General features: G+C 41.5%; 1 protein-coding gene across 1 annotated transcript in view; it reads right to left on the bottom strand.

Annotated features, from left to right (window-relative positions):
- The window catches only part of Adgra3 (adhesion G protein-coupled receptor A3), a 107,554-nt gene that overhangs the window by 67,343 nt on the left and 18,225 nt on the right, over nt 1-21,986 (bottom strand). The window contains exon 2 of the mRNA XM_026403308.2: nt 6,175-6,246. Within this exon, the coding sequence (XP_026259093.2) occupies nt 6,175-6,246 (72 nt within the window). The remainder of the gene's footprint in view (nt 1-6,174; nt 6,247-21,986) is intronic.

Below are 21,986 nucleotides of genomic sequence, written 5' to 3'. Positions count from 1 at the left end.
TCCTCATGTGGACAAACCACTAAATCCAGTGGCTGATGACTGTCACTCATCATGCCATGACGACCTCACAATCACCCTACGAGGTAGTATCCTTATTTCAGATGAGGAAATTCTGTGCTGAAAGATTAAAAATTTTGGCCAAGATCTGATGTTAGTAAGTGGACAGAATTTAATATATCTTGGACCAATATAGTGGAAAGATATTAAAGGAAATAAGTAAATTTTTACCTAGAATAACAGGAAAATACCTAAAGCACATGCACTCCCTGGGCCCTAAAGAAGTGGGACTGAGGATGGTAAAATTCTTCTAATTTCTCAGTATGTTTTAAAAAAAAAAAAGCTAAAAAAGAAATTATTATACAAGGTAATAGGCTGCATCGTCACCCCCTTCCATCCTCTCCCTTTACCCTAACCCAGGTGACATGCCACTCAGGCCCAGCATCCTTACTCTCCCAGAAGCCCCTCTCCACCTAAGGACATCTTTCCCAACATGAACTTGACTTGGCTCTGCTCTGGCTGAAACCTCAGAAGAAAGGTCAAAGGCTTAAGTACCCACAAGGCTGTCCCCGGCCATGGCCTCACCCATCGTTCCCACTCCAACTCTCACCTCCCATCCTGCCCCAGCACCACCCTTCCACTCACTCCTCCATCCTTCTCTCTTCACATGTGCCAGTCACAGTCCAAGCTACTTCCAGAAAGGACCATTTTTGGGCCAGAGTTCATGTAGCTCGACGGGAGAGTGAATATCTAGCATGCTTGAGGCCCTGGGTTCCATCCCTAGCACTGGAAAGAAGGAGAGGCAAGACGGCAGGCGGGCAGGCAGTGTGGCTCATCTTCTCTCACCTTGAGACATTCACTCTTGGGGCATTCCCTCCTTAACACATACCTCAATCTCCCTGACCCCACAGTTCTTCTACTTGACTCACTTGGATTAAACACCATTCCTTCCTCCAGAAATACACCTCTAAATGATGATGCCCTCCGCCCCCCTAGGCTATACTGGGCTGTTAAATGTCTTTACCAACAGATCCCAAGTTCCACAAGACCAAGGTCTGCTGTGCCCAGTGAGGTGGAGACATCTGATACATAGCAAGTGGACAGATGGATAAATAGGAGGAAAAAAAAAAAAAACTCAGGCTGAGACAAAATTATGTCAACTAACCTTTACTATAAAAATATTTTTAGTGAATTATGGTCAGCCACAAAATCACTAGGTTATTTATAAAGACACAACATATAGAGAATATCATCTCTTTCATAATCATTTACATTCTCAGTAAAAACAGTGCCATGATCTATGCAACTGACCATCAAATAACTCAGCACACACGTGGGCATGTTACCAAATGGCAGTTACTAAATACTGAACTGCTAAATATGAGGAGAGGATCTCTTATATGGGAGATTACGGTATTGTCTTTTCCATTTTTCTGTGTTTGAAATTTTTCATCAAAAATGTATTTTTATCCCCAACTTTAACAGTTCCAGATTTTGAGGTTAGTCCCAGGAAGTGCAGTCTATCATCAGCCCACTTATTAGTTCCTATCTCCCCCTCCCTACCTGACCCCAACCACACACATCAAAGAAAGAAAATGATTTTTATGAGAAAATTCAACCCATATGGTTTTGACTTGTTTTGCATAAGCTGAAAAGCTCTGGAAATAGAAATATATAATGTCAGTTCCATTTTTTTAAAACATAAGTTTCCCTTTTCAGATTTTAAATAGCGTCTACAAGAGGAACTGATTTAGCTAAAGCAGTACATAAATTTGTGGTCAATGATGAACTGCATGTGTTTCTACAAAATACCTCTCATGAATAACTGAGTGCAGTAATATGATTTAAAGATACACTTTTTCTTTAATAATAAAAAATTCTTGACATATTATATAATATTTAATAATAGCCATATTAATCAGCCATTGCCAAGAGATATTTATAGTCATATTCTCTCATTTAACATTTCCCTTCCCCCACCAACCTACAGCATCCCTAGTAAACACGAGTCTAACCTTAGAAAACAGAACTAGGTCTGAATACACCTGATCGTTAAAACCTAAGTGAAAAGAAGCACAAAGAACTGCTTTAACAGCATTAAAGGACTATTTTAATAGCTCCTGGTAAAAGCAGGGACTCCTTTAGGATGTGTCTTATATAAGAACACTCAACTCAAAACGTCTTCAACAATCAAGAGAACAAAGCTCTGGCATTACGGGAACCAGAGGAGGAGAGCTATGTTGGCAGCAGACCCCACCCACCTCTCAGGTCCATTGTTCTTGGCAGGTGACTGCCTAAAGCCAAAAGGTATCCAGCCCCCCAGCTCCCTCCACACAAAGGAATGGAAAAGAACAGACTTTCTTCTCCTATCGCCACACAAGCTATATAATCTGTCCTCAAAGCCCACAGCAAACTACCCCTCATTTCTTGGCTATGATTAAGTCTGTCAAAAACTAGAGAGATGCTGAATTACCTTGGTGGCCTCCACTCATCCCTTGGGGTAGAGTTAACCCTGGGGAGTCACACACCTGGATCAGTAGGCAATCTTAACATCAGTGGTTCCAGGGTCTGCGGGAAGCATGTTGTTAAATACTGACAACTAAGTACATAAGACAATCCGAGAATAATGCTACATCAAAAGGAAAAGGTAGAAGAAGGAAGGGGGAGGGAGGGACACAGACAAGTAGATGAATGAATGGATGCACAACGTAGGTAAAAAAGGAGAGACAGGGTGAACTCTGTAAGTCTGACCTTCAACCCAAAGAAACTGCCAAGGATAGCCTGGTATCTGGATTCCCTCAATCTCGGGCATGTCTGCTAGGTCAGCTAGGCTGGCCCACTATCCCAGCCCTCCCTCCCGGCCCCACTCTGCTACACTCAACTCCTATTGCCTTGGTTCCATTAATTTTATGTTCACAGCTTTGACGTTCTGACTCCAGTTTGAGTAATTCCTTGTTCTACTAAACATCCTTTACACCATATCATATTCTGCCATATTTTCAAGTTACTTGGTTAAATCATTCTCATTTATTGGGGGTCTCCAACTAGCCAAAGCTGAAGTGCAATCATTGTCTTTGGCTGCCTGTGTCTCTTAGGTTCTCCTCATTAAGGTTGTAAATGCAGTGGCTCTATTCAGGGGGAGATCCCAGGATGTACCAGAAAAGCACACAGAATCAGGAGGAGACAGGAGCCAATAAAAGGTGTGCCGCTGAAGGTGCCACTGTGGTCAGCCTCCATCCCCCGGGGACTCTGGAAGACAATGCAGAGCACACATCAGTGTGGCCCCACATGAGAGGTGAGGGAGTCAGGGCCTTTATCACCCTCTGCTATCAGCTGACCGCTGAGGGCAACTGAGAGCAAGGAAAGGGCAGGTGGGTGGCTCCCCTCAAGTACTGGAGCCCAGAGAGCCCAGGCTCCCACTAGGAAGACCCAGGGAGAGATGCACAGGATGGTGACTGCTGAAGCAGTAAATCTGTCCTCTGGAGGACTAAGGACGGAGGAGATGTCTAGGCTCCTCAGAGCCAGAGCAGTAAGAGCCCAGCCATACCACCCCTTTTTCTTTCCTTCTGAAGGGGCTGTTCTCCCACAAAGGCAGTGCGGGCAGTTGGTCTCACTTGGGCATGCCTGGCCACCCTCACACTGCAACACTAAGACCAAGACTCAGGTCTGGGACTCTAAGTGCTTGAAAAAGTGCTGAGGGTAGGGGCTGCACAGGTATAGGTGTTCTTCAACCTGGGAGGACCCTGTCCAGATCCAGCACTGGGGCTTTGGGCTGAAGCTCCCACTAACCAGAGTCCTTCACAGTCATATGTGTGTGTGTGTGTGTGTGTGTGTGTGTGCGTGCGTGTGTGCGCGCGTGCGCGCGCACGCACTCTTAATATCACCCAAAATGGCAACCTAATTGGTTTGTTCCAAATGCAGAGATTTATCATCCACAAAAAGTTGAAAATAAGGTCAAAGAGAAACGAATTTAAGAGGAGCAGCAATGCACATCACAGCACAGAACACTGGCCATGCTGGCTACATTTTCTAGGTGCACACAAATAACCACATGGAGCCCACGAAGTGTGTTTCTAAATATGACAGCTATTTCTACCTGGGGGTGTCTGTCACCTTCCGTCTGAAAAGGGAGGACCACACCAATCATCAGCTGAGCTACACTGAATGCCTGGCAGTGTGCTACATGCTGGGATAGTTACCTAGAACTTCTTTGCAAGGAACAAACACATGGCAGGAATGGATGACCTCTGGTAAGCAGTGTCATGTTTCAGAAGGGTCCCCCAGGGCTTCCCACTGGTGACCTGTCGGCCTTCCCCAGGGATTTTAACATGCTGTCCCTAGCCTACACTAGTAGCAGATGGCTCCTGTACCACAGGTAGAGCCATCTTCCTGGTGGCAGTGAGGTAATTCCCTTCCAAAAGATCCAAGCACTTCTGAACTCAGTCAAGTTGGCTCAAATACCTACTCCTGAACCAGAAGCCATGGAATGTGCTCTGTTAACAGGCTGCTCTTAGCATGGACAGACATGGGGCTGGGGGTGCAGCCAGCATCCTCGAGAGGCTCCCAAGGAGTACAACCAGAATTATTAAATAAAAATAGAAAATAAAATTCTGAAAATTAAGTACTGCCATGCCAAGAATGTTTTAGAGTATTTATATATGAGTGGTTGTGTATGTGTTTACACACACACACACACACACACGGACCTATGAAGTATATGCATGTGTGTATAAATAAGGATGTAGTGCTACATACATGTGTACACATATAAGTATATATAAAACCTAATTAAAGAGATCTGATCCAAAAAACAGAAAGAGAAAAAAACATACATGAAAAGATAAAGAACACTGAGCCCTATGCACTTAAAAACTTAAAAAAAATGTATCAGTGCCGGGCATGATAGTACACACCTGTCATCCCAGCAAGTCAGGAAGCTAAGGCAAGAGCATCCAAAGTTTGAGGCCAGCCTCAGCAACTCTGTCTCAAAATAAAAAATAAACAAGTCTGGGGATGCAGGTCAGTGGCAAGGTGCCCCTGGGTTCAATCCCCAGTACCAAAGAAGAAAATACACATCAGTGATCTAGGCAACGAAGTCCCGTGGGAGTCCAAGCATAGAAGCCCCAGGTAAAACAGTCACAGGTAAGGCCTCAGACAGAAGCAAGGTGAGGCAGAGCAAGGAGAATTAAGAAAAACGACAGTGATGCTTCACAGAAACGGAGACATTCAGTGTGGCTCCCTCATGCACTTTGAAATTTAATGCTAAGTGCATGAGTAACAGGGGAATTTGAAATAGTATCCTGGAATCACATTGAGAACACAAGCAAATTAAATATCCATCGCCTAAAATTTACCAAAGCAAAAACATGAGCGCTATTTAAAACACATCAGATCATCAGCAAAACTAGGCAACTTCCAAGCAAATATTTTGTTCAAAGATATCAGAATATTCTAGTTTTTCCTTGATTTTCTGAAATTCAAATTATAAAACATATACATTCCATGATACAAAACTTCAAAATTCTATCCATGCTTTAAGCCAATGTTCAGTCAACAACAGTCCATGGTGTGTTCTGCAAATAGTTTTACAGGAAGACATTCAGGTCGATTTATTATCATTGCCATCCTGTCTTACACAGCACCTCTTTGTAGTGACCTACTTTTTGTCTATGACTGCTTTACGACTTGAGTGGCAGGGCTGTGACAAGCCTATGGCTCACAAAGTCCTCATCTGTTACTATTTCACTCTTTCAGTAGGTGTGCCTCCCTCAAAGTAATTATTTTGTTTTGAAAATTCAAGTCCTGAAATTTTGCATGATAAAATGCTGGGAAAACTCACCTTTTGTTCTGAATGCCTGGGACTTTGGCAACATGTTCACAATGAAAATGTATTAAATAAAAGAAGAAATGATAGGCAGGGGTTGTGGCTCAGTGGTAAACCACTTGTCTAGCATGTGTGAGGCACTGGGTTTGATCCTCAGCACCACATAAAAATAAATAAAGGTTCATCAACAACTAATATATATATATATATATATATATATATATATATATATATATATATATATTATATATATATTATATATATATTTTAATATATATATTATATATATATATATATTTTAATATATATATATTTTTTAAGAGAGAAAGAAATGATAATGAAAGAATACTCACAGTCTTTCAAGGAGACTTAACCCAGAAAACGAGCCATTCTTCAGCTCAGATATTTTATTGTTGCTCAGAATCCTAAAAAATGACAAGAAAGAAAAATATAAGTTATTAAGGATACACCATCAGTATCAAAGTAATTCCACCTGTTCAGTTTAAACCTACGAGGGAATTCTCAGAAATCATCTACTACACCCAGATGAACAAGAATAAGGGGGCTTCTGTGCCAAAATAACTCATTCATACATCTCATCACAGCTTAAATCATTCCTGTCACACGTAAACAAAACCTGAAAATGAAAAGGGAGAAAAATCAACACCCAAGTAGCTCTAAGCTCGATATTAGGAAAGAAGATGGCATGTGCACTAACGAAGTCAATCCATACATGAAAGGTACACATTTGTTTTAAAATTGGAAACTTGGCAGAAAAATGTACGCACAACAAAATATTGACCTTACAAAGAAATAAAGTACTTTCTGAATTTCATTTCTTTAATGCTGAATATTGTTTCTATTTCAACAACAAATGTGCTGTGCGTGACCCTGCTTTCCATCAGTGCTCAGCCACTCCCCCTGCAGGACTGTCCTGAGAGAGACTCTGTGGACACCACCACCTCGCTTCCTCTCGGGGCTCTGGAACTCTATGTAACTTTTGCAGCCTGAGCATCAACACAGAGTGCTTGTGAAGAAGGTGAAAATGCTGAAGCTACCAGATTTGGGACAGTGGGGACATCAAGGTAAGGATAATGAATGAAAAAATCAAGTTGAGAGTTAAGTAAACGGTCCAGATTCCATTAGCAGATGGCAGAGTCGCACTCTGAGCCCGTGCAATTTCTACTCCAAATCCCACGGTCTTCGACATACGCCAGAGATGGTCAAGACACCACAGGCACTGGGGCAGAAATTCTTCATCACACTGGTGTCTCATAACTCTCAGGAGTAGCCTCACAGCACTACAACACAACAGCCACGTGTGCACACAAAGGCACATGAGACTTCAGGTATTTGTTTTATTTTGTCTAAAAAATAGAGTTGGATTTTTTTCATTTCAATTTTTTTTTCCTACTGAAACAAACAAAAGTGGCCAGGTGACATTTAATTTTTCTTTAATAAAATAGGATTTAAAAAACAAAGAAACAAAAAAAACAATCCCTGCCATGAGATTGCTATCCAGAGCTTTCTTGTGGGGTGACTAGGAATTCCTCAAGTGAACCCTACCTGTCATTCAAGTTATGTTGATCCCAGGGAACCCATGCCAGCTCTCTAAGAGTTCCCTCTTTCATAAAATGGGAAGAACAGAATCTGCCTCACAAACCCCAGAAAGTGGGTCAGAAAAAAACAGTACAACCCCAATGAGTAAGCTTCATATCTGGGCGCCTTGGTTTTAAGATACATCATTCCTCATTCCAGGGCTCACGCAGTCAAGGTGCATCTTGCAATCAAAGTATATTACTATGCGGTATTCTATCCCTCCCCAAAGCGGCTACTGAACCAAGGATACGGGTTCAAAAGCATTCCAACCAAAATACAGCAGGGGAGGAGGGCTGGGGAAGTATAATCAGCAGGTACCAAGTTACAGTTAAGACACAGCAAGAAGCTCTGGGGTACTGTTGCACAGTGTGGTGACTGCAGATAACAATTATGTACTGTATATTCCAAAAAGCCAAAAGAAAGGAATTTGAAAGTTTTTACTCAACAGAACTGATCAATGTTTACAGAGAAAATTTGTTTAACCACATTTAAACACCATGCAACATACACATGTACTGAACAACAAATGGTACCCCATTAAATTCATACAACTTTTACGTCTTTGTGTATCTGTTAAAAAAAAAATGTCTTAAATACAACAGCATTTTTTTAATAGAAATGTCAAAGGTTTTTTTTGTTTTGGGGGGTTTTTCTTAAAGAAAGGTTGGCCTGGGAAAAGCAAACTGAGACGCACAGCCGCAATAGTCACTTGAGGAACAGGGTCTCTCAGCAGCCTGGAAGAGCATACCAAGTACCTCCACCTGTCTTCCTGGACAGGACTGACCCCAAGCTAACAGTCACCAAATCTGACAAAAGGTATATACAACTCCTTTTGGACAAACACTACCGTCTACCAAGGAGGTCAGGGACCAGAGAAAGAATTAAATTAATTATGATATAATTAAATGACAAAATTTTATGCATCCATAAAAATTAAGTCTTTCAAAAACGAAAATTTGGAGAAGAAAATTAAATTGATACCACTGATTGAAAAGAATGTATGCACACACACAATCAGTCACTCTCACACACACACACACACACACACACACACACACCAGGAAGAAAATACATCAAAATGATCACTATCCTAGTGATGAGGTTTTCATTCACTTCCCCTTTATTCTTTACAATCTTGCAGTAACTTTTGAAATATCTAGAATGAGACTCTTATTTTCAAAATAATTTTCTCTTGATGATAAACATAAGAACCTTAATAACTAAGCACAGCTTGAAACTGAGCCAATTCTGAGTATATTTTAGAAATAAAATCTGAAGGAACTACTTTACATTTTGAGATTGAAGAGTCACACTTACTAATTTATCCTTTGAAGAGTTCACATAGCGACTGACGCTGGCAACATAACAGGCACCAAGGGCGGTGCAGAAGACAGTGGCGCCTTTGAAGGCGGGGTTCTAACAGAGACCCCACTAGGACAAACCACTCCATCTGTGACAGTCACTCCACTCTTGTAAGAGGACTCCACCCTTAAGACAGAAATATATTAGACTGGAATGATTACCCAGAGCCCCAGCACCTTTTAACTTTCTATGATCATTCACGTTTTAACAAGCAAAGCAGCTGAGCTTCACTGGGACTGGGGATTTATACCCAATAACCAAAAACAAAGAAACAAAAAGAAAAGCACACAACTCCCCAGTTCGGCGACATCAGCATCCCATTTCTGGGTGAAGAATGGGACTCTGATATGGAAGTAGCTTGTAAAACAACTGTCAGGGCGGTTGGTGACTGGACTGCGTGTGCTGCGACTCAGTACTGCTTCCACAAAGGGACTATCATGTGCTCAGTCATAAAGGCTGCAGTACAATAAATGATAGGTTTTATCGAGGAGAGTAAAAAGGAAGACATTTCATCACACTTAAAAAGTTATAACTGTAACCTCAAAAATATAGTTTACGACCTCAAGTTAATCTATTTAGTCTACACATTACTGAATGTGTTTAAGGATTTTTGTGCAGGAAAACAGGATCGGTATGAATAAATCTACTCTGCAGACAGCTTTTTATACTCAATTTTGAAACGAGGGACTGTGGAACTAGCAAAGGCATAATACCACATATCATTATCAACCTAAAACCCATTCATAATCAATATTTTTGCTGACATCTCTGAAACTTCAAACTTTCTAGGAGGTAACTAAATGAAAAATATAAAATTGACCAAAGTTATAAAGCTTGTCTAAACCACTTCTGTTCTACACTAACGACGACGATGTTAACGCCACATGATCTACACACAGTGAGCAGAGATGCGGTTCAGGCTCCACCTCTCGAACTCGGAGACCAGAGGGGAAGTCTGTCGTCCACTGCTACCATCTAACAGAGCATCAGGTTAGTACCATACATCACGTACACTGACTAGAAAGTGAAAAAAGGAGTAAGATTAGATGCAAATCTTTAAAAAAAAAATCGTAATTTTATGGGACAAAAAAATAAAAATGAGATCTTAGGTATTCTCAGTTGCTTGCTATTCCAAGTCCCAGGATGGAATGAAACCTGGAAAGCTGTTACCAGAACCCACACTCTCCGGATGGTAGAAGTCACAAAACAACTTTTCCTTTTGAGGGGAATTTGAAATTAAATTTCAACAGCGTTAACCATTCGAATCAACATTAGGATTATAACTTGTGACACCAACTGCTAAAGGGAAAAACCAGACAAGTAATCACATAGGCTTATGGTAGCAGGTTGAATGGTTCCGGTGGGATGGACAGAGGTGGCCACCTCCCCCTACAAAGCTGACCTTATTTAGAAAGAGGTTGCTTCTAAACATCTGCAGACAGAATTAAGATCTAGAGATGAGATCATCCAGGATCACAACTGGCCCTAAACCCAATGTGACAAATATCCTAGACAAGCAGGAGAGAAGACACAGAAGAGAAGGCTACGTCAAGATCAATTCCAAAATGGGACTCGTAAAAACTGGAAAACACAAGGCGAGCAGAATCCGAAGTCATATTAGCTAAGGCTCTTGCAGAACTAAGGAAAGGAGTAAATATGTCAATGTACAGCTGGGCGCAGTGATGAAAGCCTGTAATCCCATTGACTTGGGAGGCTAAGACAGGAGAATCACAAATTCAAGACTAGCCTCAGCAACCAAGGAGGCCCCGTCTCAAAATAAAAAATAAAAAGGGGCTGAAGATGTGTCTCAGTGGTAAAGCATCCCTGGGTTCAATCATTAGTACCGAAAGAAGTACATTTTTAAAACTATTTGCTATTCTAAATCTATAAGAAATGTTAAAAGATAAATGATAAATATATATAACTCCCATCAACAGCAAAGAAATAATTTTCCAAATATATAAAGAACTTTAAAAGAAATCAATTTAAAAAAATCCCCAAGAGAAAATCTGGCAATGACCCTGAACAGATAGTTCAATAAAAGTAAACTAGGCCAGGCATACGGGCCTATTGTCCCAGCAACTCAGCAGGCTAAAGCCAGGAGAATCATGTGAACCCAAGAGTTCAAGGCCAGCTTGGACAACAAAGGGTGACCCTGTCTCCTTAAAAATAAGTGAATAAGTAAATACCAAGAGATCATAATCATATGAAGAAATATAGTTCCTCAATCATGATGGAATACAAATAAAAATTAAAATAAGATGCCATAAACTGCTCATCAGAGGAAGAAAAAAATGTGATAACATTTTATATTCCAAGATGAAACAGACACTGATATTTTGCTATGAATCAACACAATCACAAAGGAAGGTAAAAGTACCAATGCATATGATATTTGCTTTACTAATTCCTCTTCTAGTAATTTATCCTAAACACCCACCTGCACTTGGGTAAAATATATTAACATGTTACTTATTTTATAATTACATATATTCATATAACAAAATTACCCACTGCACTACAGTTTGTAAAAATTAATGACTAACCATTTAGTTCAGTTCCAGAAATAGAAGATTTTATGGGATTTTCTTCTAGTTATAAAATAGGATGTCCTTTGGGATCCCATGCAGGCCCCACGGAGAAAGGCACACGCAAGGAGAAGGACCTCCTAAAGGATTTACAGGAAGATCAAGGCATGCACACTCATGTCATAAGTTTCTGTCCCTTGACATTTCTGATTTGCTCAAATAATACAAACTAGTAATCTAAATTGATACGTTAAGATTTTTTAACATATTTTTCTACATAATAAGTCTATAATATGCTATATCCCTTTCTAACAAGTGCAAAAAAATATGTAGAAATGTAGGCTAGGTTTTGAAAAGGTGAGTCACTAACCTCACTGGCACACATCCTAAATCTTTAGAGCCACTTGTAACAAGCTAAAATCAGGAAGTTAACTCCTCAAAAATGAATTGTTAGTGTTTTGCTTCATTTATCCCACTAATGAAACCATGGGACTCACAGTGTTCTCAGGTTTCTGGTCCTCAGGTTTCTAGTCGGCCCACATCCACCCCGCCACCTGTTTGTTTAGAACTGGTGACCTCTACAACTGTGTTTTTACATTTTTAAATAGGTGAAAGAAAATCCAGAAAAAATATTCTGGGACACATGAAAGTTGTATGAAATTCAAATTTTCAAGTCCTTAAGCACCCACTTGTAGACTCTGCGTCTGCTTCACGCTACCAGGGCACAGCTGGGCAGCTGCCACAGAAGTACGGCTCTGTAGAGCCTACAGTATTTACAAACCGGCGCTTAGCAGCACACTTTGCCTACTCCTGCTTTATTTCATCCAGTTTATTCTGTCTTCAGGTAAATGCAAACCAAGTGCTAATTTCTAAATGAATTCTTCTCAGCAAGTAAGAATAAGAGAGTATCTAATGAATTTCAAAACTCCTCATCGACCTGAATAATCTTTATTATAAATTTACACTTCATTCCAGATGGTATTGGCAATCATATAATATTTTTTAAATTATCAGTTGCTTTATTCACCAGCATGTCCTTGTCTTGATTTTTTACAAACATTCATTCATTTTTACAGAAAAGCATCCTAGGTGGAAGGCTTTATTCCTGCATGTCGACAAGTGTTCTGCCTTTGTTGGATCCAATTTGCTTGATCAGCCCTTCTGAAAAATTACCTGAAAAGTACTCTGAGGTGTCTGTGTACCCACCCTGTCTCCCGTGGCAAGGCGAGATCCCCAAACGGCAGAGCTCTTTTCCAATGTGACCATCGCTGTACCCCCACAAAAAAAAAAAAAAAAAACATGCTGGTGAACACCTGAGGGTCCTCATGCAGCCACTCCTCCTTGTGCAGAAGTACTCACTCGTCCTTCACAAGAACTCTGGGACAAAGGCATGATTATTTTCTCCAAAATAATAACAAAACTTTCCATAACCAGAGAAGTCAGGTGACTTGCCCAGGTTCCCAGAATTACAATTCCAAGGGTACCTGGCACACAGTGAATGGTCTGTGGCCTGCGGAGGTGTGCTACTTGGGACCATCTTTGACAAAAGCACAGCACTGGGCCGACAGCCCCCAGCTGCAGGTGTCTGGAGGATCTGCCTCCGTTTTAAATTTCCAAGCAGAAGCCACAGACTTTGCGGCTGGAGCCACCATGGGAACAGAGTCTCCACATCTGCCCAGTGCAGACATCGCGGGGGCCTTCTCCACACAGTGCTTCCGATTGGGCTGGCCCAACTTTCTCACAGTTGCATGGGGGTCTGAGGCCTCTCCAACCGCTCTGCCCCTCCTTCCCCTCTGCTTTCACAGATGCTAGACCTGCACCCCAGTAGGAAGGCTGCCATGCCTACTTCTATTTCCTCTCCCTTTATTTTTTAGCTCATTTTCCCCAGTAAATATCTTGCACTCTGTCTCTATCCTGACCAAGTTCCCAGAGGATCCAACAACAAGGTGCTCACAACATCTGTTCAATAAATTAATGGAATAGAAAATGTGGCTGGGTTTAAGTTTCTATGTTCAAAGATCCCTCCCAGAGGATGGATGACCCAGCATCTGTAACTTATTGGCCTCCAGTGGTACAGAGGAGAAGTATGAATCCCAGGCCACTCTCCTCCCTTCTTCTCTCCACCGCTATGGGACTTTCTTTGAAAATCTACCAAAACATGTCTCATTCTCTTTCTTTTAATAGTGCAATAAAAGTGTCCGTAGATACTTTTTCCACAACCCTTCTAAGATTAGGACCATCTTAAAATTGATGCCAAAAGAAATGTCCAGCTGTCAGAAAAAGCAAGAAGTTGTGAATTTATCAGCAGCTGTCCTTGGGGGCATACACAGACTGGCTGCATTTTAAGTTCAGATTCTTAATTATGGCTTAACGTGTATACATTAAGGTTTCACTATGATACAGCATTGCAATAAAAAGCTGCGTCAGAAGATTGCATACTGTAAGCTCGTCAGTGTAATTAAAGGCAGAGAAATGTTAGGTCTCTCAGAATTTAACATCTTGGGTGATGAAGGGAGGGTCCAGTATTATCACTGAAGCGGTGCGCATCTCTCCTTGGGTTCCCAGGTAACTTGCCTATAAGAAAAACACTTAAACCACTAATGATGTGTGATTAATCAAATGAGGGGGGCACTCATGAAATAACCAAGTTAAAAAAATGCAAACAAAACCTTAATATGCTTCAGAGCCATGGAAATTATAGTATTGTGACTAAAGATGCTAAAGAAAAAGTCAAGATCATTTTTAAAACAAAGCCCTGTAGGATCTTGATGCATGCAACATACTTGGAAATGATTTCAAATCTTCAGCAAGTGCAGGTTAGAAAAGACAACTGATCAAGGGGTAAAATGTTAGTAACAGAAAAATCAGATAAATCTGGATAAAACAATAAACTAAGGAGGTTCTGTACCCATCATTTGCATTCTTTTAACTTTCACGTAAGTTTGAAATTATTGTCAAAACACAATTGGAAAAGGCTTCGTGTTCAAATGATACTGTGCAGATCATGAATGGTTAAGTGACTCCTAAGAGCTCTAAATCAGAGGCCAGGGGGTGGACAGAGGGCCTGGAGAAGTGGCACTTCATGGTGCGGGAAAAAGAAATCCACACTTTTAGAGAAACCAGCTCTGAAGAGTAATTATGGTCTCCGGCTCCCTGATGGCATCTGAGAAGCCGGGAATGCCTCAGCCTGCCTTTCCGGGCTCCATCTGCTCTTCAGCTGATACTCCGTCTCTTAGATCTAGGCTCCACATTTCTTAATTCTGCTTCATAATTCTCGTCTTAATCCTTTTGCTTTGAATTTTCAAATAAATCCTCTGCTCAATTTTCCAGACCACTAATTTTCTAAGTCCTGAGCTGTTTCCATTCTGCCCTCATCCCAGGCACTGACCCCCAGCCGGAGCTTTTTAACATTTCCATCCGATGGCTAACTTCTAAGACCTCCTCTCTCAGCCTTCCCACGTACCCTTCCTGCCTCGGGGCTCTGCGATTCTCTGGGATCTGAGACGATGAATCAGAACTTTCCTGTTAATTTTTGTCTTTCCGCTGACCTCCCCTAACACTGCCTCATTCTGTTGATTTCTTCTCAGATGACTAAGAATCCTTCGTGGTTGTTTGCTGCTGTTTACAAATGTGGGAGCTGGACTGATCCATATTGGTGGCTATAGAGGGTTTCCTCGGCACATGTGGACGGACGGAGCAGTCGTGAACCTCTATGCCAAGATTCAGCATCCTCATAACCCCGGAGATGGAGACACAGAGACACTGGGGGACTTACAAGTTCTTCCTATGACAGTCAACCACCGTGTTCCAGCTTGGCAAACCGCCCGGTTTATTTAAAACTACGCTAAATGGCTTTGTTGCAGAGGCAACCTTGACCACCAGCCCTGCTGAGCCACTGGGGCAGCAGAAGGAGCAGCTGTTTCAAGGTTATTAACTCCTGGCCGAGCACTCTCATTACCCAATTTTGTTGCCACTCCCTATAGTTTTGATTCTTGGGACTCTTCCAGGATGCTGTTAAGAAAATTCATTTTTATACTTATTCCTGCTTTTGCCTCTCCTGGGCTGTAAGCCTTTCGCTGCCCAGTTTCACCATCAATCTGATCCCATCTGCTTTATTTATTCCACAGCGTCCCCAATGCTTCTGGGCCGCTGCAGCCCTTCTCTCATTTTTCAGCCCCGTTATGGGTCTCTTCATATTTTTATGTTTCTTCTATCATTTTCGACAGAATTTTGGAAGGAAAGGAGAAAAAATAAACAAACGTGGCTCAATAGATGTTCACTGAGGGGGTCGTAAATGGGTCATTCCCTAAAATAAGAGGTCTCCTTCCTCTCCTAGGTATATTAAATGACTGGGGCGGGGGAGGCTTGGTTTCCGGCCCATTTCTTCCCCTTTAGGTAGAGAAGCAAACCTTTCCCCTTACAAATACGTGATGACAACAAGAAACCCAGTCATCTTTCCCTTTTTATCCCAAGGGTGCCTGTTAAAACAGGACCAGGTGTTCAGGTGTTCACAGACACTATCCTGCGCATCTCCATCCAACAAAGGCAAAGGGTGCAGGGCACTGGGACCGGCTGGGAAGGAACACAGGGTTCTGCTCCTGGCTGGAGAGTCCAACCACTTTCCTTGTTTGGGGGTCACTTTTTCAGTCCCTGCCCTCCCCCAGGAATAACTAAGTATGAAAACACCATGATGAAGGGCACAGACGGGAACACAAAACTAAAACACCTGAATTTGAAACTTCTCTTTCTTTTTGGCACTGGGGACTGACCCATGTCCTCACCTTGCGCGACGACACAAGCAATCAACCACTGGGCTATATACCCAAAGCAGCCCCGCTACTCCCCCACCTTTTTTTTTTTTTTTTTTTTTTGGAGACAGGGCCTCGCTAAATTGCCAAGGCTGGCTTTGACCTTAAGATCCTACTGCCTCAGCCTCCTGAACAGCTGGGATAGCAGGCATCTGCCACCCTGAGCCCCCTGAACTTGATTTTGTAACAACTAGTGTCTGGCTTCAGGATCCGGATAAGGTCCTTAATCTCTCAGTCACTGGATGCCTATCTGTCAATCACCCAGGCATTTCTAGGAGAAAAAGAAAAGGCTTTTCATGCACTTGTGTGGTGAAGCACTAAATGCAGGCCCTAAGCAACTGCTCAACATCACAACTAGGAAATCTCAGGATGGATCAGGAGACATTTCCATTCCAACAGGGCCTGGGCACTGTGCTGCCTTTCACAAGGTCAACCGCACCTGCTCCTTCATGCTAGTCTCTCCCAGCTAATACACAGCTGACGTTCACGAACTTATAACATTTTGAGACATTATGGACATTAACAAAACAGGTGATATACAATAACAGATTAGGACGAGGGCGCACACACATCTGACTCTTTAGAAACCATCATTTTCACAGCAAGAGAGCCACAGAGCAGAGAGTTTGGAGAAACAGGAGCAATGCAACCAAACACACACACACATTCAGAAAGCACCACCTGCTGGATCAAACCATCCTACATTGCTCAAATTTGCTTAGTTCAACATTTCTTAAAATTACTCAACCAAGAAACGTTCTTCAGGGATAACAATGCAATGACCTGCCAAACCCAGTTTGCAAAAAGCTGAATCAGAGTGGTCAGCTGCCCTGGGAAGCAAGATGTGTGGTGGGTAAACAGCCACCTGAACCTGAATCCAGAGATGTCACTTAGCACCCACATAACCGGTCAAGTGGCCCCTTCTCTGACCTTCAGCGTAAGAATCTACAAACAGGAATAGTAATCATGCTCATTTCCTTAGAGCAGAAGTCAACAAACTCTGGTCCACAATCTGTTTTCATAAATAAAGTTTATTTATAAACACAGTTGTGGTTACTCACTTATGAATTATTTTATGAATGCTTCCACAAACATAGTTTATATGCAACTTCAACAAAAACTATGTCCTACACACTTAAAATATTTACTCTCTGGACCTTACAAAATTTTCTCGCCCCTGGTGCAGAGTATTGGTTCTCTAATTGCACATCAAAATCATTTATGGAATTTTAAAAACAAATTACATTTTTTAAAAAAATATCTCACGGGGCTGGGGATGTGGCTCAACTGGTAGCGCGCTCGCCTGGAGTGCGTGCGGCCCGGGTTCGATCCTCAGCACCACATACCAACAAAGATGTTGTGTCTGCCGAGAACTAAAAAATAAATATTAAAAATAAAATTCTTAACAAAAAAAAAAAATCTCACTCCAGTCAGAATGGCAGCTATTAAGAATACAAACAACAGTAAGTGTTGGCAAGGATGTGGGGAAAAAGGCACACTCATACATTGCTGGAGGGGCCTGCAAATTGGTGTAACCAATATGGAAAGCAGTATGGAGAATCCTTGGAAAACTGGGAATAGAACCACCATTTGACCCAGCTATCCCACTCCTTGGTCTATACTCAAAGGACTTAAAAACAGCATACTACAGGGACACAGCAACATCAATGTTTACTGCACTATAATTCACAATAGTTAAACTGTGGAACCAACCTAGATGCCCTTTAGTAGAAGAATGGATAAAGAAAATGTGGTATATATACACATTGGAATATTATTCAGCATTAAAAGAGAATAAAATCATGGCATTTGCAGGTAAATGGATGGAGCTGGAGAATATAACACTAGGTGAAATTAGCCAATCCCTCCCCCCCAAAAAAAAAAAAAATTCTGAATGATTTCTCTGATTTAAGGATGTTGATTCATAATATGCTGTGGGGGTGGGGGAGGATTAAATGAAACTCTAGATAGAGTAAAGGGGAAAAGCGGACGGAGGGGAAGGGAGGGGACATGGGGTAGGAAAGATGGTAGAATATGATCATCATTACCCAAGTACATGTATAAAGACACGAATGGTGTGACTCTACTTTGTGTATGAACAAAGATAGGAAAATCTGTACTCTATATGTGTAAATTGTAATGCATTATGTTGTCATATATAACAAATTAAAATTTAAATATATATTTAATTATAGATGAACATATCTTTATTTTTTTATATGGTGATGAGAACTGAACCCAGTGCCTCTCATGTGCTAGGCAAATGCTCTACCACTGAGCCACAACCCCAGCCCCAAATTACCAAAGCCTGCAATAATTAACTCAAAATCTTAGATGGGGATCTGACATCATTTAACTGTCCAGGTAGGTTTTGCCAGCACCAGCATCTCCAGCCTCGAGGGGCTGAAGCACCCATGCGCCAAGGGCAGCAAGGGGTCTAACCCAGTGCAAGTGTGATCAGGGCCATGGTGACACACAGGGAATCATAACTGCTTCCCAGGCCCCAGAAGCCGGAGAAAAACAAGGGTGCGATCCAGAGGGTGGCTTCAAATGACATGGAACTATCAAAAGAGGACAAAAGAAAATGCTACACAAACATAAGGACAGAGAGAGATGAATCATCCTCACAAGACTAAAGGTTGACACAATTATGGAAAAACAAAATTTAACCTTTTTAATGCAAAAGAAAAGAATTACTAAGAACAAATCATAAAGAAACCTGGAACATATGCAAATGATAGAAATTCTTGGGCTGGGGGGAAAAGAAGGGTGGCAATAATTAAAGAAATAAAAGGACATCTCTGCAGAAAAGACAGATTATCAGGGGACTGGGGGCAAGAGAGAATGGAGAGTCAGTATTTAATGAGCAGAGTTTTATGATGAGGATGACAGAAACTTTGGGTAGATGGTGCCTGTATTCACACACTCAGCAAATGACTTTAGTACCACTAAATTGTACATTTATAAGTTAGGGTAACAAATATGTATATTTTACCACAATAGAAAAGTAATATAGCCTGGGGTGGTGACACACCTGTAATCTCAGCACTGAGGCAGGAGGATCATAAGTTTGAGGCCAGCCTCATCAACTTAGTGAGAGCCTGTCTCAAAAATTAAACAAAATTTAAAAATAATAACCAAACCGGGGAGGTGTCTTAATGGTAAAGTGCCCCTGGGTTCAATACCCAGTACGAAAACTTAAAATAAAAAATAATATATAACAAACCTATGAACGTAAATTTTTTAAAAAAGAAATATTTCCTAAGTTTGGAGAAAGACTCCCAAGAACTAATTATGTGCCAGGCAAACTGATAAAACGTTGTGCATCAGGCATATGCTAGTAAAATTTCTGAATTTCATAACAAAGTTTCCAAACAGACATAAACACTTGTGGGTATTTTTATTACTTGGTTTTTAAAATCTCTGCTACCGATTTGGCAAACTGGGGAGAACTCAAGAAACAGAACTTAGTTTGCTCTCTCAAAGCTCTAAACTATGCCAGGACCAACTTCAAACTGTGCAGGGCGAACAATTATTTAAAACGAGATAGCAAGCCAAAGATGCCAACAGGCAACATACTATTATAGTCAAGAGATGAAAAGGAGGTACCATTAATAATTACCCAAGGAAAACAGACATTACCTGGATATATGGCCGCCCTCAACTCCTCAAGGCGCTCATTAAATAACCCTTCAATTTCCCAGCCATTTTTAACAAAGGCCTGACATTTTAAAAATAAACAAACATGCCAGGTGCAGTGGTAGACACCCGTAGTCCCAGCAACTCACGATTCTGAGGCAGGAGGATGGCAAGTTCCAGGCTAGTCTCCACGACTTATCTTATGGAGACCCTGCCTCAAAATAAGAAAGAAAGAAAGAGAGAAAGAAAGAGAGAGAGAAAGAGAGAGAGAAAGAGAGAGAGAAAGAGAGAGAGAAAGAGAGAGAGAAAGAAAGAGAGAAAGAAAGAGAGAAAGAAAGAGAGAAAGACAGAGAGAGAAAGAAAGAGAGAGAGAGAAAGAAAGAAAGAAAGGAAGGAAGGAAGGAAGGAAGGAAGGAAGGAAGGAAGGAAGGAAGGAAGGCAGGCTGGGCTATAGCTCAGAAGTACAGTGTCCCTGGGTTCAGTCCCCAATACCATAATCAGTCAATCAATCAACACCTCTTTTTCCCCCGTTTGGATCCTTGAGCAGTTTCATAAATAAAAGGAAATAACCTGTTTTTCCATTTTAACATTTAACACGATGAGTTTACATGAAATTAAACAGCATTTGGTTGATTAAGAAAAGCTGAAGTGTTTCTGTAATGTCACACTAGATAACTTTCAAAAAGCCTAAGAAAATGAAAGGCTATTTAGTAAACAATACTTCATTTTATCTTAAGAATATTAGTTCCATGGGAAAAAGAAGACCATTTTTCAAGGTGTTCATACAGCATACAGAACCGAGACACTAAGGATCTACGAATATAATAAAAGCAAGTTTATTTGGCAGTTTAATCAAATGGAGAGCTTTCTACTGGGACCATACTGAGGTTCTTAAGGAGTTTGAGTCTTTTACTTCTCAGCTGACTTTCTTTAGGATGCACCAATGACTCATTAATTCAGACACACTTAGGTAACTAGTGTGTGCTGGAAGCGACACCCGGGGCACAGAAACAGACTTCCAGGACTAACCTTAGACTTGAATCTAAGAGGTGAGTCCTACTAGATACCAAAGAAGCATACGTTACTGGCACAAAGGGAAGGCAGAGTTTAAAAGCAGGTGAGAAGATTGGAGAAAATTTCTGAACTATGCTGGGGGGAAAAAAAAGTAGAAATTTAAAGGGCAGACAAGGAAGAGGAAAATCCTTTTATTTGGAGATAACCTGGCAAAGGTCTGCATGCATTCTCTATTACTATGTAACAAATTACCACAAACTTAGCTCCCTATTGGCTGGCTCATAAATCCAGGCATGGAGTGAATGGGTTCTCCGGTCATGGACAGCACAAACACCTGGACAGCCACACACAGGCACAGGCAGGCCGTGCTCTAGGGTCTAGCAGAAAACATCCAGGAAGAAACCCGAAAAATTATGTAGGTGCCATCAGAGAGCCTTCCGGCCTCTCCTGAGAGCGGAAGCACAAAGTCCGCGTATCAATCAGAAACGTCTTGTTTAAAATGCAAGGCTGTTAAAATTCATACGGGGAGTTCAAACCTCTACAACAGAGGTCAAGAACTTTCTGACAGGCCTGCTATTTCCAACTTGGGAGGCCAAAAGGCAAGACCTCGAATATGGAGATATGGATAGAACAAGACAGAAAACAAACATTCACCATTTATTGACAAGATTCAAAATACAATACGAATAGAGTATCATTTTCAGTAACACCTGGTAAAGATGCCCTCCTTCAGCACACTTAAGAAGAGGGCTTTGAGGCACCCGACCTAAGGGGGTCCCAACCTTGAGCTTCTCAGTCTGTATTTAATTTAGAGTCTAGTTTTAGCAAGAATCCTGCTAACTTAGAATCCTCCCACTCTTGATTCCTGATTGCCTTCCATATTTGATCAAATTCTTCACCCCACCCCACCAGCACTCCCAACATCCTCAGGGGATGTCTGATCACACTTGCCTGCCTTCAGCAAGAATCCAGTTGGGTTTAGCAAGAATCTCCCTGCCCCTTTTGCAACTTCCTGTTGAGAGCCACAGCCAAAGGGGCCCCAGCAAACTTCCAGCTGCCAGCAAACTTCCAGCTGCCGGCTGATGATTGGCTCACAGTGGCCTCAGCAACATCTAGCTGATTGGCTCCTCTGCAGTGATGTTCATTGAGCTGTTTCCCTGCCCTTCAGACTACAGAACTGCTCATTGGGGGACTTCTTTGGCTCCGCCCACGCGA

Source organism: Urocitellus parryii, chromosome 10 (assembly GCF_045843805.1).
Source record: "Urocitellus parryii isolate mUroPar1 chromosome 10, mUroPar1.hap1, whole genome shotgun sequence".
Classification (NCBI taxonomy): Eukaryota; Metazoa; Chordata; class Mammalia; order Rodentia; family Sciuridae; genus Urocitellus; species Urocitellus parryii.
Note: the sequence above shows the minus strand (reverse complement) of the source record. Positions and strands in the feature narration are given on the sequence as shown.